Source organism: Crinia signifera, chromosome 6 (assembly GCF_055691185.1).
Source record: "Crinia signifera chromosome 6, ASM5569118v1, whole genome shotgun sequence".
NCBI classification, from domain to species: domain Eukaryota; kingdom Metazoa; phylum Chordata; class Amphibia; order Anura; family Myobatrachidae; genus Crinia; species Crinia signifera.
In genome coordinates this window covers 144,316,711-144,342,249 of record NC_139222.1, presented here as the reverse complement: position 1 = coordinate 144,342,249, position 25,539 = coordinate 144,316,711, and the positions used below count along the sequence as shown (strand labels likewise).

At 45.6% G+C, this 25,539-nt stretch overlaps 1 protein-coding gene across 2 annotated transcripts in view; it reads right to left on the bottom strand.

The window, feature by feature from the left end:
* Positions 1–20,292, bottom strand: part of RAMP2 (receptor activity modifying protein 2) — a 65,211-nt gene extending 44,919 nt beyond the window's left edge. Inside the window, exon 1 of one of the 2 annotated variants that reach the window (XM_083147515.1) lies at positions 20,157–20,292. In XM_083147515.1, the coding sequence (XP_083003641.1) occupies positions 20,157–20,211 (55 nt within the window). In that variant the 5' untranslated portion in view covers positions 20,212–20,292. The remainder of the gene's footprint in view (positions 1–20,156) is intronic. The other variant, XM_083147516.1, reaches the window with a different exon arrangement.
* Positions 20,293–25,539: the final 5,247 nt, after the last annotated feature.

The window sequence follows — 25,539 nt, the reverse complement described above, 5'->3', positions numbered from 1 at the left end:
GGGGGCTCGATCTTTGGAACGACAGCACCTTGCAAAATGATTCCACCTGCCACATGCATTACAGTGTTTATCATAAGCGGGGCAGCTCTGTTTGCCTGGGGGGTGCTGTGCTGCGCAGTTCCCACATATGGGTGATCAGGGTGGAGTGGCCGCCATGACACACACCTCAGCGTCCTTTTGTAACTCCCTTGTGCCCTTTTCCGCCTGTTCATGGAGCATGCAAATGCTTATGGCAGTCTCTAGTCTTTTTCCCGTAAGAGTTGCGCACGTACCTTGTCACTACGTATCCCACATACAATCCTGTCCCGGATGAGCTCATCTGTGAGGGTGCCGAAGTTGCATTTCTTTGCTAGCAGCTTTAACGTGGAGGCATATGACTGTATGGTGTCGTCACCCTTCTGGTTTGTGCTGTTAAAGATGTGCCTATCCATAATGAAGTTTTTTACCGTCATGCACATTTCTTCAAACTTTGCGACAAGGACGTCAGGATCCTCTCTGTTCTCTGTGTCCACGTATGTGATTTGTCCACGGCGTCGGTGCCCGCTAGGTTCAGCAGCGTGTAGGCTGGACCTTTTTCGACTTGTCCGATAGACCGGCTATGCATTACACGTGACATTCCCTTTTGAACCTGAGCCAGTTGTCAGTGATGTTTTTGTCGAATACCAGCGGATCTATTCTTCTAAGTCCGTGTGCCATGTTGATCCCGCTTCTGACACCATGTAGATGCCTGTGGTAAAGAAGTCACAGACACCTGTGTAGCATGAAGGTAATGTGCGTCTTTACTTAGCATGCAGTAACAACCGACTGGAAGTGTAACCCGTGACTCAGGAAGTGAGTCACCCGGCATGACTATATCTCCCACAATGCACGGCATGCATGCACGGCATGCATTTACAATTAACTTTTGTGGTGTGGGAAACAAGGGTACTTATGTAGTATCTGGGCTGCCGATTTCTAAATCGGGTCGGATCGGGAGATCGCATCGCATCGCATGCGACCATGCGATTCGATGCGATGCGATGCGATGACCCGATTTTTCCATAGGAATCAATGTTAAAATGGACTGAGTCCATTTTAACATGGAATTCAATGGGAAAAATGGGTCCTTTTCATACCCCTACTATCCAAGTGGGCATGGAGTTGGATATAAACCTGTGGCGAGCGTAGCGAGCCACCGAGCCCGAAGCGTGGCGAGCGAAGCGAGCCCCGCGAGGGGACGAATACCGTCCCCTCGCGGGGCTCGCTTCGCTCGCCACGCTTCGGGCTCGGTGGCTCGCTACGCTCGCCACAGGTTTATATCCAACTCCATGCCCACTTGGATAGTAGGGGTATGAAAAGGACCCATTTTTCCATAGGAATCATTTTAACATTGATTCCTATGGAAAAATCGGGTCATCGCATCCGATATCGGATGCGATGCGATGCGATGCGATGCGATATCGCATCGCATCGCATCTGATTGTATGCCTTAACTTAAGGCATACAATAAAAAAATCGGCAGCCCAGATACTACATAAGTACCGAAACAAGTTCCCAAGACTATTTAAAGCAGGGAATCCCTCCCCATACTAACTACAAAGTGAGCTCCGCTTGACTTACAGAATGGGCTATATTTACAGTTAGGAGTATATCCATATTAAGGGCTGGATTCAGAGGTGGATGCAGAAGCACCAGTCGCTACATCTATTGACGATCGGTCGTATGCACCTTTATGCAAATACCGCTACAAACTCAATTCCTGGGGTGAAATGTAATAGGGTGAGAGATTCAGAAAGTGAGAGATTTGGTAAGAAATCTCGAGTTTTTTTAAAGTGGCAACCAGTTTGATTTTGCAGTGTAAATGGTTGCCGCTTTAAAAAAGCTGGAGATTTCTTACCAAATCTCTCACTTTCTGAATCTCTCATCCTATTTCATTTCACCCTAGGTGTACATTCGTGCATCCGAATGTTTAAGGAATGACACACCCATATTCTAGGCCTGTATGCCTGTAATTACGTAATATCATATGGCAGGTGTAGATTCCCTTTCTGACTATGGCCTCCTAAGTGAGTAGCCTGTGTAAGCATCCACTATTATGGATATGCCTGCGACACTTACATAACATGCCCAAAAGACGGACTATCTCTGTGTGTGCACTAAGACACCTCTCTGTTACCAGGAACGCCGACTATATTTTCAGTACAGTTCTCCATACTTGTGACTGAAATAATAATTGCCTCTCTGTATGGGCACAACTGGGTTGCATGTGCGGTGAAACTTAGACGCATTGGCACAACAGTGGTAAATAGAAAATATTCCAAATAAAACTGGTGACGTAAAGAGAGAGCAATACAGGATATACAAAATGTGTGTGTGTGTGTGTGTGGGGGGGGGGGGATTGAAGGGTCACATAATCAGAAGCATCATAAGGTGGCTGCTGAGGGTGTCACTGGGTGTCACCAGACCCAGCGACCCCTCTGGGCATCATATTGGACCCACACATTGGGGGTGCACGAAACAGAAGATGAAATTGAGGGGAAATGTGCTAGGAGCTGCAGAGTTGGATAACAGAGTAATTTTCTGTGACTGTTCTCATTTTCAGGATTTTTGATATATTTGCAATGTCTTTTCTGCTGTAATACATGACTCTGCTTATGAAGGTGGAGTCAGGTGCTCCAATACCACCCTATTGGCAGCTATAGTTATTTGCAGAGGCGTAGGGAGGGCGGAGCCACCGGAGCTCCTGCTCCGGGCGCCGATTGGTGGAATGGCGCCGCCGGCCCGCCCCCCCCTCCGCAAATGATCCCTGCCTGATCACCATAGTCATACACTAACGGGGGGCAGCGTGTGCCAGCGGCTGCCCGTCCCGGCGCCTGCATCCTGCCCTGCTCGGTCCGGCTTCCGGGCAGCGCAGCGCAGCATCACTCCAGACCAGAGGCGTAGGGAGGGCGGAGCCACCGGAGCTCATGGCGCCGCCGGCCCGCCCCCCCTGCAGTCTGCACAAGTTCAAGCATCATGGCAGCCGCCGGCGCTGCGCACGCTGCCCATTAGTATAGTACTATGAATCATTGTATTATACTACCGGGCAGCGTGCGCAGTGCCGGCGGCTGCCCTGCCCGGCGCCTGCCTCCTGTCCTGCTCGCCCGGTCCCTGCCGCCAAGTGTCACGGACGGTGGGGCCGGGCGGCGGGCTGACACTCCGACCAGTCCTCTCCAGTGGCGGTTCTAGCGCAAGGCAGCTACCGCTTGGGGAGCAAGCGGCAGCAGGCTTCATTGTGGGCGCCTGGCAGTGGCATTCTATCGTGCCGCAGACCCCGCGGCAGGTTGGAGGAGGCAGCGTTTGCAGCAGTCAGACAACATGAGGAAGGCAGAGCCATTGGTTATTGAAGTCACAACAGCTGCCTGGCCTGGGGGCTTCATTCTGGGGGTCCCATGAAATCTTGGACACGGTGTTTCAGTCCTAGAGGTGTGCAGGAATAGGTAAGCAGTCTGGGGGTCCTCAGGGTAACTATAATGATGCTTGTGCCTCAGTGTCTCATAGGTTGTTATATAGCGCAGCAAATTCCATTACAGCATGTTATATGGCGCATCAGATTCCGTCACAGTGTCTTATATAGCGCAGCAGATTCCGTCACAGTGTCTTATATAGCGCAGCAGATTCCGTTACAGTGTCTTATATAGTGCAGCAGATTCCGTTACAGTGTCTTATATAGCGCAGCAGATTCCGTTACAGTGTCTTATATAGCGCAGCAGATTCCGTCAGTGTCTTATATAGCGCAGCAGATTCCGTTACAGCGTCTTATATAGCGCAGCAGATTCCGTTACAGTGTCTTATATAGCGCAGCAGATTCCGTTACAGTGTCTTATATAGTGCAGCAGATTCCGTTACAGTGTCTTATATAGCGCAGCAGATTCCGTTACAGTGTCTTATATAGCGCAGCAGATTCCGTCACAGTGTCTTATATAGCGCAGCAGATTCCGTTACAGTGTCTTATATAGCGCAGCAGATTCCGTTACAGTGTCTTCTATAGTGCAGCAGATTCCGTCACAGTGTCTTATATAGCGCAGCAGATTCCGTTACAGCGTCTTATATAGCGCAGCAGATTCCGTCACAGTGTCTTATACAGCGCAGCAGATTCCGTTACAGTGTCTTATATAGCGCAGCAGATTCCGTTACAGCGTCTTATATAGCGCAGCAGATTCCGTTACAGCGTCTTATATAGCGCAGCAGATTCCATTACAGCGTCTTATATAGCGCAGCAGATTCCGTTACAGCGTCTTATATAGCGCAGCAGATTCCGTTACAGGTTCTTATATAGCGCAGCAGATTCCGTTACAGGTTCTTATATAGCGCAGCAGATTCCGTTAGCCACGCCCCCAATTCATTACCGGGGGGGCGCGAAATATGCCCTTGCTCCGGGCAGCATGGCACCTAGCTACACCGCTGGTTATTTGCTGCACTTATTCGGCTCTTGTGTTCTTCCAACAACTGCAGTTTCTGGAGATGGATAGAAGTGTGCTCTTGAGAAGGCAGAATGTTTATATTGATACAAACGTTAGGTACCTTTGTAATGCAAGATTCAATGGGGGAAGGCTGTCCACCATCTGATGTTGGGTTTCCAATGTACATTACAAGCATGAGCACATTGCATGGTGGGTGTCCTCACCCAATTTCCGCACCCAATTTCTTTCGCTTGCAGTGAACACCATTGCAGTGTGTGTACCACCTGTGAATGGGACTTATCCCCATCTGATCACTGAGTGAGAGACCTCAGGTCAGGGACTGTCCTGCCAGGTCTTTAGAAAAATAGGCAGCAGCCTGAGTGACACACATTGGCCTCATGGAGTAAAGCTGGCCATACATCTACAGTTCGGTTGTCAGATCTAGCTGGTTGGAACAAAAACCTGGTAATATCTGAATTACTGTTTTTTGGCAATTTTCCAGCATTTCAAAGCAAATGGTCAACTGTCATTTGCTCTCATCCATTACCAGGATTTTGTTCCAACGAGCCAGATTTGACAATCTGTAGATGTATGACCCCCTTAAGAATTGGTATCGGATTGCAAGCCCCCAGCACTGCAGGATCAACATAGAGAAGGGTACACACACACACACAGACAGTCAGACACACACACATAGTTAGATTTCTGTATGAACCAGGCTCTTTCCTGTCATGTTGGCATTCCCCATGTCGATATTCAACATGTTCCCGCACACATCACATCGCACAACATGTAAATTATATGCTGCCCATACTTTTTGAACTAGATAGCATCGCATCTAGTCCAAAACGTACAGTGCTTAAGCCCATCGTATGCGTTTTGAACTAGATGCAATGCAATCTAGTTAAAAAAGTATGGAGTTTATCTCTCGTGTATGGGTGGCATAAGAAAATGCTGCTTCTTGCAACTTGTCGCATTGTTTTGGCTGTGGTAGCAGCACGCCCCCAGCTACAGTACATTACAGCCGCAGGGCATTGTCTTCAGTAAACTCCTGCAGTGTGTATATTTTCATACAAAGGAGGATTGTCCATATCAATAACACTAGATTATTATCAATAAATGATTACAAAAGTGAATTCATACTTAAGTAATTTTAAATTATTAAGCTTGGCGAGGTTTCCTTCCAGAGATAACAATCTGTTTTTAGAATGTCTGAAATTCTCTTACTGTATGTACTCTTTTGTTTAACCTGCTTATTACAGTATTTGTATTTTGTACTATAATTACACTGCCAGATAAATGTAATCATATTATAAACGTGGACTTATTTTGATAAGTCTGTAGGCATCAGACGTCAAGAATAGCTTTTGGGTGGAATACAGAAGGTATCACTTCAAGGCGCTGCTTTTGTTTTTAATTAATTTTTGATTTTTAAAATCAAAAGAGACTGCCCAAGCAAAATACAGAATCTAACAGCAGCATACTGTACCAGGTTCTTCACTTCCTTCCCTGATCCCTGTATTCAGATGCTAAATGGGAATTCAAAGATACAAGCGCCACCTTTACCAGGGCTTTTACATACACAAGTGAAAGCCTTTATGCACTTGATGCTTCCCAAGGCAGAAATGATGACTTAGTGCAAATGTTTAACCAGCACTTCTATTAAATATAGAATTACAAAAAAGTATATAAGCACTACAGAACAGTCAAAAGTACAGAAATACCAGGGTCAACCTAATTTAAACATAATTATCAATTGTTCTAATGAAATGACTTTCCAGTAGTATTTACAAATATATGTAACTAGTTAAAAGCTTATCAAACTGATGCAGTGGCGTAAGTTCGTCCCAGTTGCCCGCAGGCAAGATAAATATTGATGCCCTCCCACACACACATAAACCACCTTAAATAAATACATGTTATATATATTATGTTTAAAATTAAGAGAGTGTGACATTTATTGTCCTGCTAGGAGTGGGAGTCAGCCACTTAACCATTATCAATGACTTTCAATGAAGTGATTCAAATGTGCAGGGGAAGAGAGGTGCCCCCTTGGGAGCAGGAGCCCGGCGGTAGATGACTCCATTGCCTCCCAGAGTTCTGCCTCTGAACTGATGGCTTCTGCAATGTACTTCACTTTGAGCTGTGACAGTTTTAGCCCACAAACTCTCCACCCCACCCCCAGACCCTATCTGCTCCTACCTCTAATCTTCATTGTTCCCTCTCTCCATACCCAGCAAATTTGAAACAGATCAGCAGTGTCCCTGCAAAAATTGTTTTCGCTTCCTGTTAGTTTAGCACAGGGGTGGCCAACCGGTCAGAGGTAAAGGGCCGAAAAATATCGGTAGTCAAGCTAAAGAGCCGACATCATGCGCGCGCCGAAGGCGCATGCGCCAAAAAAAGTATATTTTGACCCCTAGTCAAGGGGGTCAAAAAGGGGTCCCTATTTTGACCCCTAGACCCCGTAGTCTATTTTGACCCCTTGGGTGGGTGTGATACAAATATGCCTCCAATAGTGCAGTGCCATATATACATATGCCCCCAATAATGCCAGATACACATATGCCCCCCACGGTGCCAGGTATGCACCACACGGTGCCGGGTATGCCCCCACAGTGGCAAAAAGCTGGTATTCCCCCACAGTGCCACAAACTGCTATGCCCCCACAGTGCCACAAACTGCTATGCCCCCACAGTGCAAATTTCCCAGCAGCAGCACTCACCGTTGTTGCTGCTGCTGCTGCCAGGCGGGGAGAGGACAGTCTGGCGTCCCCCTGCAGTCCTCCTGTCATGTCACCGATGGGAGGAGAGCACAGCACACCGCGCGTCTCCTTCCCCCTCACTTGCCTGTTACTGGGCCGCCCACCAATCAAAGCTCGCTGGCCGGCTCCTGATTGGCTGCTGGCCCACGAGCTCTGATTGGCGGACGGCCCAGTCACAAGGATGCACAGTAAGGGGTAGGAGAGATGCGCGATGCGCGCTCTCCTCCCCTCAGAAGGAGAAGGGATTCAGGGAACCGGCAGCAGGGGCGGCGGGCAGCAGTGGGAGCAGGAGCCGCACTTTACAATGGGGAGAGACGCATGAGGCTCAAGAGCCACAGGTTGGCCACCACTGGTTTAGCACACAAAGGAGTAATATGATCCCGTAGAAGGAAAATGACCAGGGCGACAGAGAGCTGAATCTACAACCATAATCACTTTCACTTTAGATCTGTCATATCCAGATTGGTCTTATTGAAGAATATAAAAAAAAGACACAAAAGATAGCAATGTGTAGATCTTCTATGGGTTAATGGGTCGAAACATTTAAGGGTGGGTGCTGCCAAGCGTACCCTCACTCACGCTCATGCATGAAGAGACTGGTGTATAAAGGTATCTTTACACTCGTCACAGCCAGGGCTCACCACGTGTTGGACCAGATATCTACAAATGGATGCATACCATACTCACTTCAAGAGTGAATGTGACCATGCATACTGTATAAAGGTATCTTTGGCAAGATCAGACTTTTTCAAAATGATTGCTCCAAATCAATAAAATTGGCATATGAGCAAAAGAAAAAATACTTTCAGTAAAATCCAAAACAGTTTTATTACAAAAAAAAGGAAACAAAGGAATATCAAGCTGAGATGGATGATGGATTCACAGTACCTTAGGTGCGGATAATGGCCATAAACCGCACAATAGGTACTGGTGGCCCAAACTCAGTGATGCAGAGTACAAAAACTCCCCTCCTGCCGACGCATTTCAGTAGGATAACCTATCTTTATCAAATTTTATCTTTGATTAAATAAGGGACGCCAGACAGACGGCATCATTTCCGCCCGAAGTGTAATTAGGCATTAAATTGAAGGCTTATTAAACAGGCCATTTTCTGGCTATATTTATAAAATATAAAATCTCTCCCGCTGGAGACAGTGTGGCCCTTATCTCACAGGTTTATGCGGTGCGATCCCGAGCCATAGCTAAACGTCACTTCCATTTGCGGCTCCTGTCTTTTTAGCTGTGGATCGCACCGCCATTTAATGCTGGAACGCAAACGTCATATCTGTCTGCGGCTCCTGGCGATGGTACCATTAGTGTGCTGGAACACACAGCCATATTACCTATGGGGCGCAATGATATTAATCATTGCATCTATGCTATATGAAATTCTATCAATTTATATAAATTTAAATATCAGCGCACTGATAAAGATTGTATGCAGCATACATGAAATTAAAAAAATATTAAAAATATTATATTTATAGTATACAAATGCCTTCATTAGCCTTAATGAAATTCATTATAAAAAGTGCTTATGTACTTATATGTAAATTAAAAGGGTATTCATATCTCCTCCATTTTGCAACATAAATACCAGCTTGGTATTACCCCTGACTTAGATCAAAACCACATAACCACATTATGAATTCAAATTTCATGCAGTGCAGTAATCTCCAAGTTTATCTCATGTGGACATAAAGCCAGTGCAAATTAGAGATAGATTATTATTATTGGCAAACAAGAGCATCAAACCTTTGTGCTTATCTGTGTTGCCCAGAAAGAGTTATCTGCCTGTTCCAGCTCTATAAAGCTGTCAATTACTGACCTAGACAGTCCATATAGGCCCACAGGTATTTTTCTTTTTTTGAATAATATCCTTACATACAGTATGTTCCAGTTACTATTTTAACATCCTTACACAGGTGCAGGATGACACTCCGACAGTGGGCATCCCAACATTGGGATCCCGACTGCCGGTGCTCCGACAGGGGGGATCCTGCCTTACAGGCGCTATTCTCCGTGGTGGGGGTCCACGACCCTTATAGAGGGAGAATAGAACCTGTGGCGAGCGTAGCAAGCCACCTGGCCCGCAAGGGGATTATTTGCACTTGCCCCCCTGTCGGAGCACCCTGTCAGGATCCCCACTGTCGGAGCCCCATACCACACCCCCTTACACAACCAGTAAACATTTGTATTATCACTTGTGAGCATATTCTGCAATGATTCACAAATGGGAACATACAGAAGAATAAAACAGACAAAATATACAGTATAATTTTGATTTTTTTAATAGTTGTATTGCAGGGATTGTACTGTATATTATTAATGTGGCTCATGTTTCATACCTGTCACTGTTCTAGATTATAAAGTGACTCAGGTAGTTTGCAGTGTTTATATGAAATACATTTAGGGGGTTATTCAGACCTGATCGATGTTGTGTGAATATGCAGAGGCCTGTGATCAGATAGTCGTCGCCACGACAACGGGCGGGATGTATTAAAATACATCTCCCCCTTCGCCACGCCACCGCAACGATGCCAGCGCATATGTACTAACATATGCGACTAGCATCGCAATGCGGTGACGGAGGCCCCCCGCGATACCTGTGATGTGGTGTGCAGGGGTTTTTCGTCACATCCCTGGGCTTCAGTGGCTGTCCGCGATGCCTCCTTTCATGGAGGACGGGACTGGGTCGGCGTCTGCGGCTGGCAGCGTTAAGAAGTCCATAGTCTTCTATAGGGTATCGCCACCCAAAGGAATCCATTGTTGCATGTAGATGTAGCCATGCTTATCATGGCTATGACTTGTCATGGGTGCGACAAGTTTGCCACGATGCGTACGCACGCCGGCATGTGCTTGCATCTTTGTCGGACCATGATGAACGTGGCTACATCTCTATAAAAAATTCCATTGCTGATTGGAACTTGAGAGCAATTGGTTAATAAAGCATGAGTTGTTCTAAGCTATGCCTTTCTTAACTACAATATTTTTTTATATTTACATATAATTTCATAGTACAAACCAAAAATTTACAGGGAATATTATGATCTAGTTTACAATAATCTGCTAGCATGACCTCTGAAATACATTTTGACTGTACTGTATACTGTAATTCAGTTATTATCTAATCCAGGTGTATGTTCTCTCAAATCCTGAGACTAACTTTTTTGTCTGTTGTTTATAACCTGCCTTTTTTATTACTGAGATTTTTCATATTTATCAAATTCTACAGAATATATGGACACTATAGAAATAAATGTTTATAAATAAGATTATATAAAAGAAAGATTAGAAAAAAGATATAATGCTACCTGTTGGTGCTGAATTCTCATTTGTTGCTATAAAATATGGGGGATTATTGCCATTGTAATGATTACAGGAGGCTAAAAAAAGTAAAAAGAAATGGCCCCAATTTTTTTTTTTTTTTTTCAAATTCTGTTAATTTCAGACATATGCCAAATGGTACAATAGTGAACATGAGTAGTAAAATATCACAATGTAAGATATCAATTCTGTCTAATTTGTACATGTTTATACTTGAGTTTCGCAGGCATGGGGTTCATGTAACTCAACAAAGAGGCCTGCCTCTAAATCTCGTAAGCCCGCCTCGTTAGATTAGCATTTTGTCTGACATTTTCTTTATACAAAACAATAAACAAATAACACCTTAACTTAGTATAAGAGTATTTTCTATGGGGGGGGAGGGAGAAGGAGAGATGGGGGATAGGAGGGGGGGGGGGGGTGGGGGGGGGGTGTTCAGCATCACATTTCGTACATAATATATAGGTAATGTATTTATCTAGCTCCTTCTGGACGCGTTTCCAGTGTTTTGTAGATAGCTTCTTTCAGCAATTGTGGGCGACTATCTATAAATGGTCTCCACACCTGGTAAAATCTTGATGAAGATACCTCTGGGTGTTTTACCACATCATATTTGTCATAAAACATATATTTCAACAGCAGCGATTCCACCTCTGCCACCTTTGGAATATGTGGTGTGATCCAGGAGTTTAGAATCACTTTCTTAGCCACTGTGACTATCAGAGTAATTAGGGGTAGCAGATGTGAGTTCGCCGGTGTGATGTTCCAATTCTCAAAATTAGCAAACAGCATGGGGATGGGATCTAGCTGCAGCCCGATATTAAAGTTAAGTTTGATGAAATACAACAATTTATGCCAGAATTTTTGTATATGTCTGCAGGACCAAAAGTTGTGAAAAAAGGAGCCCACTACTGTTTTGCACTTCAAGCAGCTCCCCATCTCCTCCAAGACAAAATGACTCTTCTGCTGTTGTGAGATGTAAGCCCTATGAACAAACCTCACGTGTACATCCTGAAGGATGGAGGATCTTAATATTTTCAGCGTTTTATGATAATGTTTAAATATAGTTTCACAATTTTCCAATAAAGGGATATCTTTTAACCATTTGTTTGTGACTTCTTTCCATACTCTTTCAGCAGGTAAGGATGAGAGTTGGTCATAAATGTATTTATTTTTAAATGTCCCTGTCTGAAGTTTACTAACAGGGCCATTCAGTTTCATATACCTCGTGGTTTGTATATCAGGCTTGGGTAACGAAAGTGCATAGTGCCTTAGCTGGAGGAGTGAAAAGGAGCTGCTCAAAGGTGCCCCAATTTGTTTTTATATTTTTTACTTAATTGGGGATGAAATATTTTTTTCTTTGATTGATTTAAGAAGTGGTTATAACATGCAGTAAAAAAAGGAGGACGTTTAACAGAGAACGGCATTTTATACATGTGCTATGCATTACAAGTATTCAGTTATGTCTTTTTGGTTATGTAAGGCACCAAATTGTATGAATGAAATAGAAACAGAATTTCTTGGAATTTTTTTGTAAATCTCTAAAAATTGTAAAGGAACCGAGATTTTTACTGAGGTACATTATTTCTAGATCCTGGATTTTGTCAGAATAAAGTCTAATATGTTGAGATTAACCTGAATTGTAAACCACAAAATTTTTTTGGACTTGCTAATTATTACAATAACTCATTAGATTATATTTTTTACTAGGGCAATACCATGGACATAATGATCCCTAGAACCCTTTCATGAGGTCTTGGTCTGCAGCAAGCTATCTTTACTGTAAAGTACTATGGAGGTTATTCTGATCGGAGCGGCCAAACGTGCGTACGTTCCATATTAGCGTACGCTCTCCGTACGCGGCCGTTGAGGTTAAGTCCACCCACAACTCAGCCGCATACGTACGTCCAGAAACAACGTCGAAGGGGAGTGGCGTACAATTGAGCGTACGCCAACGTACACGGACGGACCAGCCCTTACACTCCGACAACTGGCGTACAATTGAGCGTACGCCACCGTTTACGGACGTCTCTCGTCCGTCTTCCCACCGACTTCTTGCGGCTATCTGAGCGTACGCCAGCTTGCACGGATGGGTCCCTATTGTTTTCAATAGAAAACTCAGCTTATGTCACCGCTCGTGAGAGTGAGCGTACGTCCGTGTACGCTGGCATACCCTTCACATATATGGACCTGCAAATCATGCCTTTCAACTATAATTATGAAAATTAATTAATTAATTAATTAATTAATTAATTAATGTGCAAAATAGTGGGCATGGGCTTAAAACATTGCTGAAACATCCTTTGTAGGTGTTAGATGTGGTTTATGTTATTGTATCATAAATACAAAACCTATGTTTGTATTAGAGTGAACACGTTGACACATGTCGACTTGTGTAGATTGAGTGTGCTACTGTGTAAAGTCTATGAAAGCACGTAGTGAATGTGTATAACTGTTTAACAAATACCTACCTTAGCATATATAAGCAGGTCTTAAAAAGATTCTTACCTTAAATTAAACAAACCTTTAAATGTCGAGAAGTATAGAAAGATAAGCTTCCAATGTGTTTGAGTGCTGTGTGTGGCTTGCAGGTAGTGAAATCATGGTTTGGACTTAATAGACTGCAGCATTGCTTATTACATTCAGGTGTATGTGTTTGAGTAGTAATCAGCGTAAATTAGCAAACCCAGGCGCACGCTGGCATGCGGTATCTGTAGGGGTGGTCTGAGCTGGCGGTTGGCGGCCGCCTGTTTTGTGTCCGAAATGAACGGTGCTTTAGGCGATCGTGCGGTAGTAGCACCGCTCATTTTTGGTGCACACCCCCGTGTACGCCCATATTTACGCCCATTTTCCCTCATTATTTCGGCCGCTCCCCTCAACACGCCCCTATGCCGCCCCCAATGCCCGTACTCTCGCGTACAGGTTTTTTCGCACGGAGAGACCCGTCCGTAAGCGTTGTGGAGTGTTCGCGCCTGCCCATTAGCGAATGTACGCATGCGCAGATCATGAAAAACCCTGGAACGTACGCGTACGGCCCGGCCGCACCAACCAGAATAAGGCCCTATATGCTCACAAGTAGTCAAATTCTACCTGTGCCAAAACAGCCTGTGCCAAAACAGAGTGCTGTGTGTCTGTCCCTAATCCCACAATAAGGGGAGAATCCACTATGTGCTCTCCTTTTGTAATGTAAGTAATGTAACAAAAATGAAGAAATGAGCAGATTTTTATCAGTGAAGGAAGGTACAGTAGCTTTATTTAAAAATAGTATACCTGTCTAAACGTGCCTATGATCTGTACGGTCTATGGCTAGTCCTGTGCAGTATCACTCTGTGCTGACCGATAGGGCGTTTAGGGGTGTGTTTTAGGGACTCCCCTTTCCATAGGTTCCTAACCTGGAACCTATGGTCAGCCACAGGTGACTGATGCAGACTTATGGGGCCTTTGTTCTGGGGAATGGTATTGATCTGGTTGCTAATACCAATAACCAAATCAAGTCTCAAGTCTCTGTGGAATCTGGTTGCTGGTATTTGGTGATTCCACAGAGACTTGAGACTGAGATTGAACTATTTATTTGACATTTGTACAGATGCAAAGGAGAGAGAGATACTTAGGGCGAGACGTACTAAGCATTGCAAAGTGATACAATGGAGAGTGATAAACCACCATCTAATCAGCTCCCAACTGTCATTTTTCAAACGCAGCCTGTGAAATGGCAGGTGGGAACTGATTGCTGGTGCTTTATCACTCTCCATTGTATCACTATTTGAAGCTTGTGACCATCCGTGTGCGGCTGTTCTGTGGGCGGACTTTTGCTCACCGCGAGCGTACGGGAAACGTACGGTGAAATGGACCGTACGTTCGTTTCACCGACCTAACCAGAATAAGGCCCATTGCGAGTAAGCAGCCACTTGTGGCATTATGTGTATTATGTGCCTTATGTGTAAGCAACACTAGTGGGGGCCTTATGTGTAAGTGGCACTAATAGGGACATTATGTGTAAGCAGCCAATTGGGCATTATGTGTATTATGTGCATTATGTGTAAACAACACTAGTGGGGGCTTTATGTGTAAGTGGCACTAATAGGGACATTATATGTAAGCAGCCACTTGTGGCATTATGTGTGTTATGTGCATTATGTGTAAGCAACACTAGTGGGGGCCTTATGTGTAAGTGGCACTAATGGAGGTATTATGTGTAAGTTGCAATAGTGGAGGCATTATGGTGTAATGGTTAGACTTACTGCCTCACAGCACTGAGGTCATGGGTTCGATTCCACCCATGGCCCTAACTGGATTTTGTATATTCTCCCCGTACTTGCGTGGGTTTCCTCCGGGTGCTCCGGCTTCCTCCCACAATCCAAAAATATACTGGTAGGCTAAATGTCTCCCAACAAAATGAACCCTAGAATGTCTGTGTGGTTGCGTGTATATGTGATAGGGAATATAGATTGTAAGCTCCACCGGGGCAGGGACTGATGTGAATGTTCAAATATCCTCTGTAAAGCGCTGCGGAATATGTATGTGCTATATAAGAAATTGTTAATAAATAAAATAAAGAAGTGGCACTAGTATGGCCATTATGTGTGTCACTAGTGGGTGCATTATATGTAAGTGGCACTAGCATGGGCATTATGTGTAATTGGCACTAGTGGGGGCATTATGTGTAAGTGGCACTAGCGGAGGCATTATGTGTAAGTGGAACTAATGGGGGCATTATATGTAAGTGACATTAGTGGGGCACAATAAGTATAATGGAGGCAGCATTTTTGGGGGCATTATTTGTAAGCAGCACTAGTGTGGGAATTATGTGTAAGTGGCACTAGTGGGGGGCATTATGTGTAAGTGGCACTAGTGGGGGCATTATGTATAAGCAGATACTGGAGGTCATTATGTGCAAGTGGCACTAGTGGAGGCATTATGTGTAAGCAGCTACTGGGGCATTATGGGTAAGTGGCACTAGTGGGCGGGCATTATGTATAAGCAGCTACTTGGGGCATTATGTGTAAGTGGCACTTATGGGGGCATTATGAGTGTAAGCAGCTACTTGGGTATTATTTGTAATTGGCACTAGTGGGGTCATTATGTGTAAGCGGCACTAGTGGAGGCATTGGGGGAAATTTACTAAAGGAAATTTGTAAAAAATAGGTGTATTTGTATCCAGAAATACACTTATTTTTGACATTTACTATCCCGAAAATCCGGCAATTCGTATACGTATTGATAGCACATCAATACAAATACGAATTGCCGTATTTTCGGGATAGTAAATGTCAAAAATAAGTGTATTTCTGGATACAAATGTGTCGAATCAATTGGACTTATGCATTAAATAATTCTGTTAAGAGAGTAGGAGTGTTAACAATAGTGAACCTATATATTTGGTATTTTTTCCTTATATATATAATGAACTCCGAATAAATCCCATTTTGCAATTGTGGATATACATAGAGAATGGATATCCTATATAAGCCTTCCATGTTTTCACTTAAATGCATCACCTTGTATATGAAATGTTCTGTTTATTGATGGTAAATATGGCCTCGATTTAAATGTATATTGAATACGAGGTGGAACGCGGAAATGAGTATCCAATCTATCTGGTCCTGCCTACTGTCATACCCTTCCAATTTACTATTGTGATCGCCCCACCCTCATTTTGGCGGAGTGCTGGGGGGCCCTTTCAAAATGTTTGCTATGGGGCCCAGACAGGTCTAGTTACGCCTCTGACTAGAAGCCTTACAGTAGTGCATAATGTGTATGGGGTATTATTGGTGTGTGGGAATTAAATGTAAAAAAAAGCATTACAGTGTGTGGTATAACCTTTTGTGGTTGCCCTGAGTTAAATGACAGTTTAAAACCCATATACTGTAATAGAAAGAATAAAAGTAAATTAAACCTGTTTGTCTCAGTGACACAATTAGGGCAAATCCCATGATATTAGTGTAAGTTTAAAATTTTCTGCACATCAGTATTACTGAAAGGTGGAAAATGGCAAATGTTGGAGATAATATGGTCAAACATATTACATATGAAGGGAGTGATGTGTTTCTTGCAGCAGCACTTTAACGCCAGAAACACCCCTGAATTTGCACCACAAATTTGCACTAAAGTGTTTGGAACGCTATGGGGCACCGAACACTTTTGTAGGAATCTCAGCAACCATAGAGGACCATTGCCCTAAAGACTCACTTTAAGAGTACATCATACAGAATAGGACTGACCCCATTGGTTGCTCTCTGCCACAGGTATGCAAGATAAATGTTTGTCCCCTGCATATATTGTTAGAGGATATTAGATAGAATACATCAGCACGTGTATCTGCACTTGCCAATGCCGGCACCTACGCCAGGTCCCATCGCTCCCTTTTGCTGGGTATACATATAATGTAATGTGTTCCCAGCTTTAGAATCTTTTTGGAAAGCTGATCTGTCAATCACTTGTCTGACAATGAGACAATAGCCTATTGTCAGAACATCATAAAGCAGTAAGCAAACATTAGCAATCAATCTGACAACATACTGCTTTCAGACACTCAGGGGTAGATTTATACCCCTTTTACATCAAAAACCCTGGTCGGACCCTGGTCTTGGAACACGGGTGTTTCCAGGGTCGGACCCTGCTTCCTACCCCATTTACACAGCAATTCAACCTGGGTCGGACCAGGGTCTGCACCATTTACACTGGACCTGGGTCAGCCCTGCCTTGTCATTGCAAATGGCCTGCGGCAGCAGCACCACAACACCTCCCCTGCACATCATCACCCCCCTGGAGCATCACATCACCTCCCCCTGCACATCATCACCCCCCCTAGCAGCAGCAGCACCGCCCCCCCCCTGCACATTATCACCCCCTGCAGCATCAAATCAGGGGTCCTTGTGGCAGATGGGAACTAGTAGCTGCAGTTCCCAGCCGCCGCAGGGACGCTCGCCGGTTACTTTCCATACGCTGGAAGGGCCACGCCGTCGACTTCCCATACGCTGGATGGACCCCTGCCCACCTGCACTGCCGGAACCCCTGCCTGCCTGCACTGCCGGACCCCGCACTGGGGGGGGGGGGGGGGGGGCTGATGATGTGATGCTACAGGTGATGATGTCCCCATCCCACCTGCACTGCTTATTCCCGCTGCCTCCTCTACCAACCCTACGGCTGCAGGGGGGAGTTACAAAAGCAGCGAGCATCCCCTCCATCTCTCCCCTCAGCAGCCTGACAGCTCGCCCCCCCCCCTCTCCCCCCCCTCTCCCCCCGCAGCAGCTGGGGACAGCTTCACCTGCGCTGCATGCCGTGCATGGACCCGCCGCGGGTGCCTCAACCCGCAGCGGGACCATTTACACCGGCCTCCTACACGGGTCCTAAATGTGTTCTACCCAGGTCAGGACCTGGGAAGAGGACCCGTGTAAATGGACACGGCTTGACCCCATTTACACCGCCGAAGATCCGGGTCTGACCCACCACTCACCCGGATTTTTCGGCGGTGTAAAAGGGGTATTATTAAGCTCAGTGAAGTGATAAAGTGTCTGGTTTTTATCACCGGCCAATCAGCTCCTACCTGTCATGTTTCAAACCAAGCCTGTAACTTTCCAGGTAGGAGCTGATTGGCTGGTGATAAAAACCAGACAGTTTATCACTTCACTGAGCTTAATAAATCTTCCCCTCAGTGAAACACATCATCAATAACTATACGGGAAATTACCATTCATAGAGCACAAAGGCTGCTAGAAGCCAACAGGACCATAATAATTTGATTCGCTAATCCATGTATTGTATACAAGTTCATCCAAACAAGAAAACATTGTTGTTAAACAACACTAATTACAAACAGCTCTGTGATTCTCTTTTCAAATATATTACCATTTTGGTAGAGTATAACAAAAGTGCAGTTTTATCCTTGAAACAAGTACACTTTCAATCAGTTAAACACTTCTATAACAAGAGATAAACAGAACTGTACTTTTTTCCCAGAACATCAATAGACTTGTATGAAGTCCAGTCTTTAATTGAGCAAGCTGCTGGTTTTCATATGCAGAATTTAGCAATAAAGAAATCTGCAAAATGCATGTGTGGGATCCTACATAGGCAGAAGGAAATGCTCTGTAAGAACTTGCGTTAGTCTGTGGTTCTCCACAGGGGACAAACAGTTGTATCATATAGATTGCACAGTAAATCATATCCTATTATACAGTATATTGTACAGTGAGCCATACCTTATGTACAACAAGTCATGTCCTATAGACTGTGCAATAAGTCATATGCTATATACTGTACAGTAAGTCATATCTTATATAGTACTGTACAGTAAGTAATTCTCCTACATACAGTACAGTGAGCTAAGTCATAATCTATATACTCTACAATATGTAATATGCTATATACTGTTCAGTTAGTCATAGCCTATATAGAGTACAGTAAGTCATATCCTATACACAGTACTGTATAGTAAGTCATTATCCTACATACAGTACAGTGAGGTAAGTCAAAATCTATATACTCTGCAATACATCATATGCTATACACTATACAGTTAGCCATAGCCTATAGAGTACAGTAAGTCATATATTATATATAGTACTGTAAATTAAGTCATTCTACATACAGTACAGTGAGGTAAATCATAATCTATATACTCTACAATATGTCAGATGCTATATACTATACAATTAGTCATATGCTATATACTGTACAGTAAGTTCTATCCTATATAATGTAGTAAATCCTATTCCATAGACTGTACAGCAAGTTATATCCTACATACTGTAGTAAATTATTTTCTATAGACTGTACAGTAAGTAATATCCTATGTACAGTACTGTACAGTAAGTCATAACCTATTTACTCTACAATAAGCCATACAGATGGAGCAACTCTCATTAGAGTGGCTCCTGGTGATAGAATCGCCATGCGCCGTCCTCGCCCCACTGACAGAATGGGACGCACGTGCACAAGAAGCCCTGCAGCCGGCTGCCCTTCTCCCCTGCTTGCTGACTGCTTGATGCTGCTCCCTGCCTGCCTCCCTGAAGCACTGATGGGTAGGGAAGCACCCGGTCCCCGCCGCCGAGTGACTGGGATGCGCGAGCTAGTGAGCCACTCACGCATCCCCGTCCGGCCTCCGCCAGCCTCCGCCGGTGCTATGGATATGTCGCGCTGGCAGGCTGGTTGAAGCTGGCTTCATCTGTATGCTATACACTGTACAGTAAGTTATATCCTATATACTGAAATGTATGTTATATCCTATATACAGTACCTGTACAGTAAGTCATCTACTATATACTGTACAACATGTCATGTCCTATAGACTGCAAAGTAAATCATATCCTATATACTGTACAATACGTTATATGCTATATACTGTACAGTAAGTCATATTATATATATGCTGAACAATTAGTTATATACCATATACAGTACTGTACAGTAATTCATGTCCTATAAACTGTGCAGTAAGTTGTGTCCTATAAAATGTGCAGCAAGTCATAGCCTATATACTGTACAAGTCCTATCCTATTTACTGTACAGTAAGAGCTGTGTTTAGCCTGTTGCTCAGTTTCTCCAGATCCAAACTTGCAAGAAACTTAGATCAAGGAGCAGAATAATAATGACACTACACAGATGTGAAGACAAATGAAAGAGAAGAGATTGCAAGAGAAGCAGCTTACCCCAAGTGAGCAGACACAGCGAGCTAATGAGCGTGCAGAGGAAAGTACTCTCCATCCTCTCTCCCTGCGCTTATTAACGCAGCACTGCCAGATGAGTGGGAATTAAGCGAGAATAGTATTTCAGGAAGCGAAGCCCTTTCCTGCACAAATACAGATTTTGTGTAAATAATGAGATTACTCAGCACAGCCTTAGAAACAGACCTCCCACCGGGAGACCGGTCACAGAACATATATGACGTGACGTGTAAAGAAGAAAGGGGGTTTCTGAACCAGAAGTTTGCAACAATTCAGTGTTAACCTTGTCAGTTACTGGAGCTGGCTTCCACCGAGCATCTGTGTCAAATATCAAGGAGCAAATAGGTCGATTTATCAAAGTCTTCTGGCTGAACTAAATCAATGCAAACAGAATTATCTAATCATCCATTTCCTAAACAAGTCTTGGGATGTTGTGTAGCAAGATATGATCCTCATATGCAAGCAGGGAAACCTGTTAAATTATATTTAATAAAGGTAAACACATTTTCATACCTGGCTACTGGAAGAATTACCATTATGTAGCCTTCACAAAACATATTCATATATCTTCATATACTGAGTATACATTCATTTATAAATGTATATACCTTACTATGAGTTATTGATATCACAGTTTATTATTATTGCATTAGAAAATATTTTTCTCGCTACATAATGTACTGTATGTGTGCCCTGGAATGGGATAATTCCATATGTCCTCACAATGATCACTTTTCACAATACTGTAAGCAGTGCCAGCCCTAGGCATAGGCGGTATAGTCAAATGCTAGGGGTATCTGGAAACACTAGCAACATCTGCGCAGGCTGGATGTTAAATTCTAATCAGCAATTTTGCATACCTCCCAATATGAACCATTCCAAGAGGGACAAAATACTCTGTTCTGGGACTTCCCTCTTAATACATGATTGCCTTCATCTGTTTCAACAGGTTAATTGATAATAAAGGTGTTTCAGCACAGGCAGGGGCGGATTGGCCATTAAACTGACCGGGAAGTTTCCCGGGAGGCCGATTAGATTGAGGCCGAATTGCGGCCGGGACCCTCATTACACTTTGTACGCGGTGGCAGGCAACAGCCCGAGTCCGTGTCCCCGGGCGGCCCCGCCTTCTCTGACTGCAAAGAGCAGAGGTGGCCAATCTGCGTCTCTCTCCTTAATGAGCCGCAGGTTGGCCACCCCTGCTCTATCCAGTCAGAGGAGATGGGGCCGCCCGGCTCTTCGCAGCTCCCCAGCAAGCATGATCACCAAGCAGCGTGGTCCCGGGCTATGCTGACCTCATCATCACACACTGATCCCACCAGCAGCGTCGCACTCCAGTGCGCACCCCACCAGCAGACCAGCGTCGCACCCCACCAGCAGCGTCGCACTCCAGTGTGCACCCCACCAGCAGACCAGCGTCACACCCCACCAGCAGCGTCGCACCCCACCAGCAGACCAGCGTCGCACCCCACCAGCAGCATCGCACTCCAGTGCGCACCCCACCAGCAGAGCAGCGCAGCACTCCAGTGCGCACCCCACCAGCAGAGCAGCGCCGAACTCCCGTGATGATGATCACCCCGCTGACGCTGGCAAGGTGCTTGCTCTGGTGAGGAAACGTGGTGAAGACCCAGTAATCGTGAGCCTGCTGACTAGGAACTCTCTGCCACTGCTTCAGGACAGGTACACACTGCGCAGCGTACAGATTCAGAACAGAAAGAGGACACAATTCACTCAAGTACTGCGGAGGAGGAGGGGGAGGGAATCTTTGTAAATATATGGTACATAAAGTGATGTCTCAAGACTTTTAAATCCCCTACTCTCCTCTGTTTTCTCCATTCCCCTATCTCCCTCCCCACTCTAACTACTGGTTATCTCTCTCTCCTGTCTTTTTCACTCTCTTTCCATGCCCCACTTTATACTCTTTTCTCTCTCACTCTCTCCCCCCCCCCTCTCTCTCTCTCTCTCTCTCTCCCTCTCTCCCTCTCCCTCTCCCTCTCTCTCTCTCTCTCCCTCTCCCTCTCTCTCTCTCTCTCTCTCTCTCTCTCTCTCTCTCCCCCTCTCCCTCCCCCTCTCCCTCTATCCCTCTTAACATCCTTTTTAATTCTGTCTCACTCTCTGACACTGTCTCTTGCTCTGCTTGACACCCAGTGGCGGGCTGGGCCGGGTGACAATTTCCCCCCAGGCCAGTCCCATTTTCAGCTATTTGGGCCGGCCCCGGCCGTTTTTGGGGGCCTGCAATTTATCAAGCGAGAGCGACCTATCACTGCACATTTTTTGATGTGCGCCACACCGCGGCCCGGGTTCCTGTGTGCAGTCAGTACAGTACACAGAAGGCACAGCAGGTTCCACTGCTGCCCCCGCGGCAGGAGCTCCGACTCGCCGAACAGTCCAGCGGGACTAAGGAGCCGGAAGCAGTGCCCCATCGGAAGAAGCAGCAGCAGCAGTGCAATAAGAAGCAGGAAGATGGTAGCACTGCAGGCTTCCAGCGGTAACAGTAATGAGCCCTTTCTGCGAACTGAGGCCCGCCCCGGAGTAGTGGTGGCTGATGAAGTCACCACCCGGGGCAGGTGGTGTCAGTGTGAATGTGGTGGCCAGTGGGATGGGGGATTACTATACTCATATGGCGCCGCACTATACTGTAGTTTGTAATAATAAGGGGTGGGGGGGGAGAAGAGGGAGTTGGTGTTTGTAATTGCGTATGGGGCTGCACTGGGGATTTGTTGTATTGTTGGGGACTCGGGAGGGTGGGGGGTTGTATATATTTATGGAGCTGGAGGAGGTGTGTCGTATGATTGGATGGATATATGAGAGGCCGTGTATGTTTGCATATATATGTATGATGAGAGTGGCGGTGGGTGCATGTATGTATATATATGACACCATCTGTGTATGTATATATGTATGAGAGCAGCAGTGTACGTATGTATAAAAGTGGTGGTATGTGCAACAGGGTGTATTTATATATGAGAGTGACAGGGTGTATGTATGTATGAGAGCGGCAGGGTGTATGTATGTATGAGAGCGGCAGGGTGTATGTATGTATGAGAGCGGCAGGGTGTATGTATGTATGTATGAGAGCGGCAGGGTGTATGTGTGTATGAGAGCGACAGGGTGTTTGTGTGTATGAGAGCGGCACGGACTGGGTGTATGTGTGTAGGAGAGCGGCAGGGTGTATGTGTGTATGAGAGCGACAGGGTGTTTGTGTGTATGAGAGCGACAGGGTGTATGTGTGTATGAGAGAGGCAGGGTGTATGTATGAGAGCGGCAGGGTGTATGTGTGTATGAGAGCGACAGGGTGTTTGTGTGTATGAGAGCGACAGGGTGTTTGTGTGTATGAGAGCGACAGGGTGTATGTGTGTATGAGAGAGGCAGGGTGTATGTATGAGAGCGGCAGGGTGTATGTGTGTATGAGAGCGACAGGGTGTTTGTGTGTATGAGAGCGACAAGGTGTATGTATGTATGAGAGCGACAGGGTGTATGTGTGTATGAGAGAGGCAGGGTGTATTTATGAATGAGAGAGGCAGGGTGTATGTATGAGAGCGGCAGGGTGTATGTATGTGTGTGTATGAGAGTGACAGGGTGTATGTGTATGAGAGCGGCAGGGTGTATGTATGTATGAGAGAGGCAGGGTGTATGTATGTATGTATGAGAGAGGCAGGGTGTATGTATGAGAGCGGCAGGGTGTATGTGTGTATGAGAGCGGCAGGGTGTATGTATGTATGAGAGAGGCAGGGTGTATGTATGGGGTGCTGCTAGGTGTGTTATATAATTCCAGGGGTGCTCCATGTGGGCCGTATCAGTCCAGGGGAGCTGGCTTTTTATTTTATTTTTAATTAAAATAAAAAAAAAAGATATATTTTTTTTCTTACTGCAAGGGTGCTGATAAGTGTGCTAAATCAGTCAAAGGGTGCTGCAATGTGCGCTGTATAGTTCCAGACACTATTGATGCTTTAGCCTTGCCTGTCATCGGTGTCTCTAAGAATAGTGATGTAGTAATGCCGTCTACTGTTATGCTGGCTCCACCTATTATTGATTTGTTGCCGCCTACATGAGGCCACTTCCAGGAAATTTCCAGGGCCACTTTTAGTCCCCAATCCGCCCCTGAGCACAGGTGATTGCAATCATACATTAAAAGGAAAGTCCAGGAATAGAGCTTTGTGTCCCTCCTGGAGAGAATAATGTTAGGAGGTATGATATTGTTTTGTAGCTTTATTGCAGCCACTGTAGATCCCTGTACTGGTGTGGACCAGTGCAAATGAACATTTTTTGTATCCATTGCGGCACAGTGTGTTACGATGCCTACGGGATTTAAGCAGGTGGTCAGGCGTAGGGTTACCACCTAGGTCCTTTAATTCCGGACACATGTTAATTACACAGCTTCTGTGGCAGTTTAAAATCAGGTGAAGTGGAGTCTTGAAGTCAGCCAGCCACAGAACCTGTGTAATTAATATGTGTCCGGAATTAAAGGGACTAGGTGGTAACCCTAGTCAGGCGTGAGCCCGTAGCCAGGACCGCCGGTTAGGGCGGCCACAGCGGATCCTACTCTGACTCTATTGAGTCCCTGAGGCAGATGGTAAACCCCTGCAGAGCTAGGCTTCACCTGTGGCCGCCGCGTCCGAAGGAGCGAGTTAGGCCCGCTCCGACCCGATGCAGCCAGGTCTTATGTGAGGACAAGGGGTAAACGATCGCCACAGGGCACCCAAGAGGACTACTAACTACCGGGCCTAGCTGGGAGTTGACCCCTGACTGCCGGCACCAGGCCAAACTGGGAAGCGACCAAGTCGCAGACACAGGTGAATGGGAAGAGGAGTCTCCAGCAGGCTATGCTCCAGGGACAGTGACTCCTCAAAACCAGGATAGGATGAGAGGACACTCCCTGCCTGACAGATGTTAATAAAGACTGAAAGATACAAAAGGAAGATAAAGAATGAACCCTCTGAAGGGCACGGCCACGGCGGACCACAGGAGCAGAATGAAAAGGGAATACTGAACCCACGGAGGGGTACGGCCACGGCGGGCCACAGGAGCTGAATGAAAAGGGAATACAGAACCCACGGAGGGGTACGGCCACGACGGCCACGGGAGGTGTATGGAAAGGAACAACAATGAACCCACGGAGGGGTACGGCCACGGCGGGCCACTGGAGGAAGAAGATAGACCGAGGCTCCACTGGAGCACTTACGTGACCCACGAGAGGATGGAGATAGTGGGCCAAACTCAGGCTCAGACTGAAGCAGGTCTTCTGGTAGAAGCAGGAAGCTGACAGGACACTCCAGGGAAGGCAGGGAGAATCAGACACAGAAGACACCAGGAGCTGGAACGCAGGACTTGTGGACTGGAAGCCACGGGGACCGGAACGCAAGGGCTATGG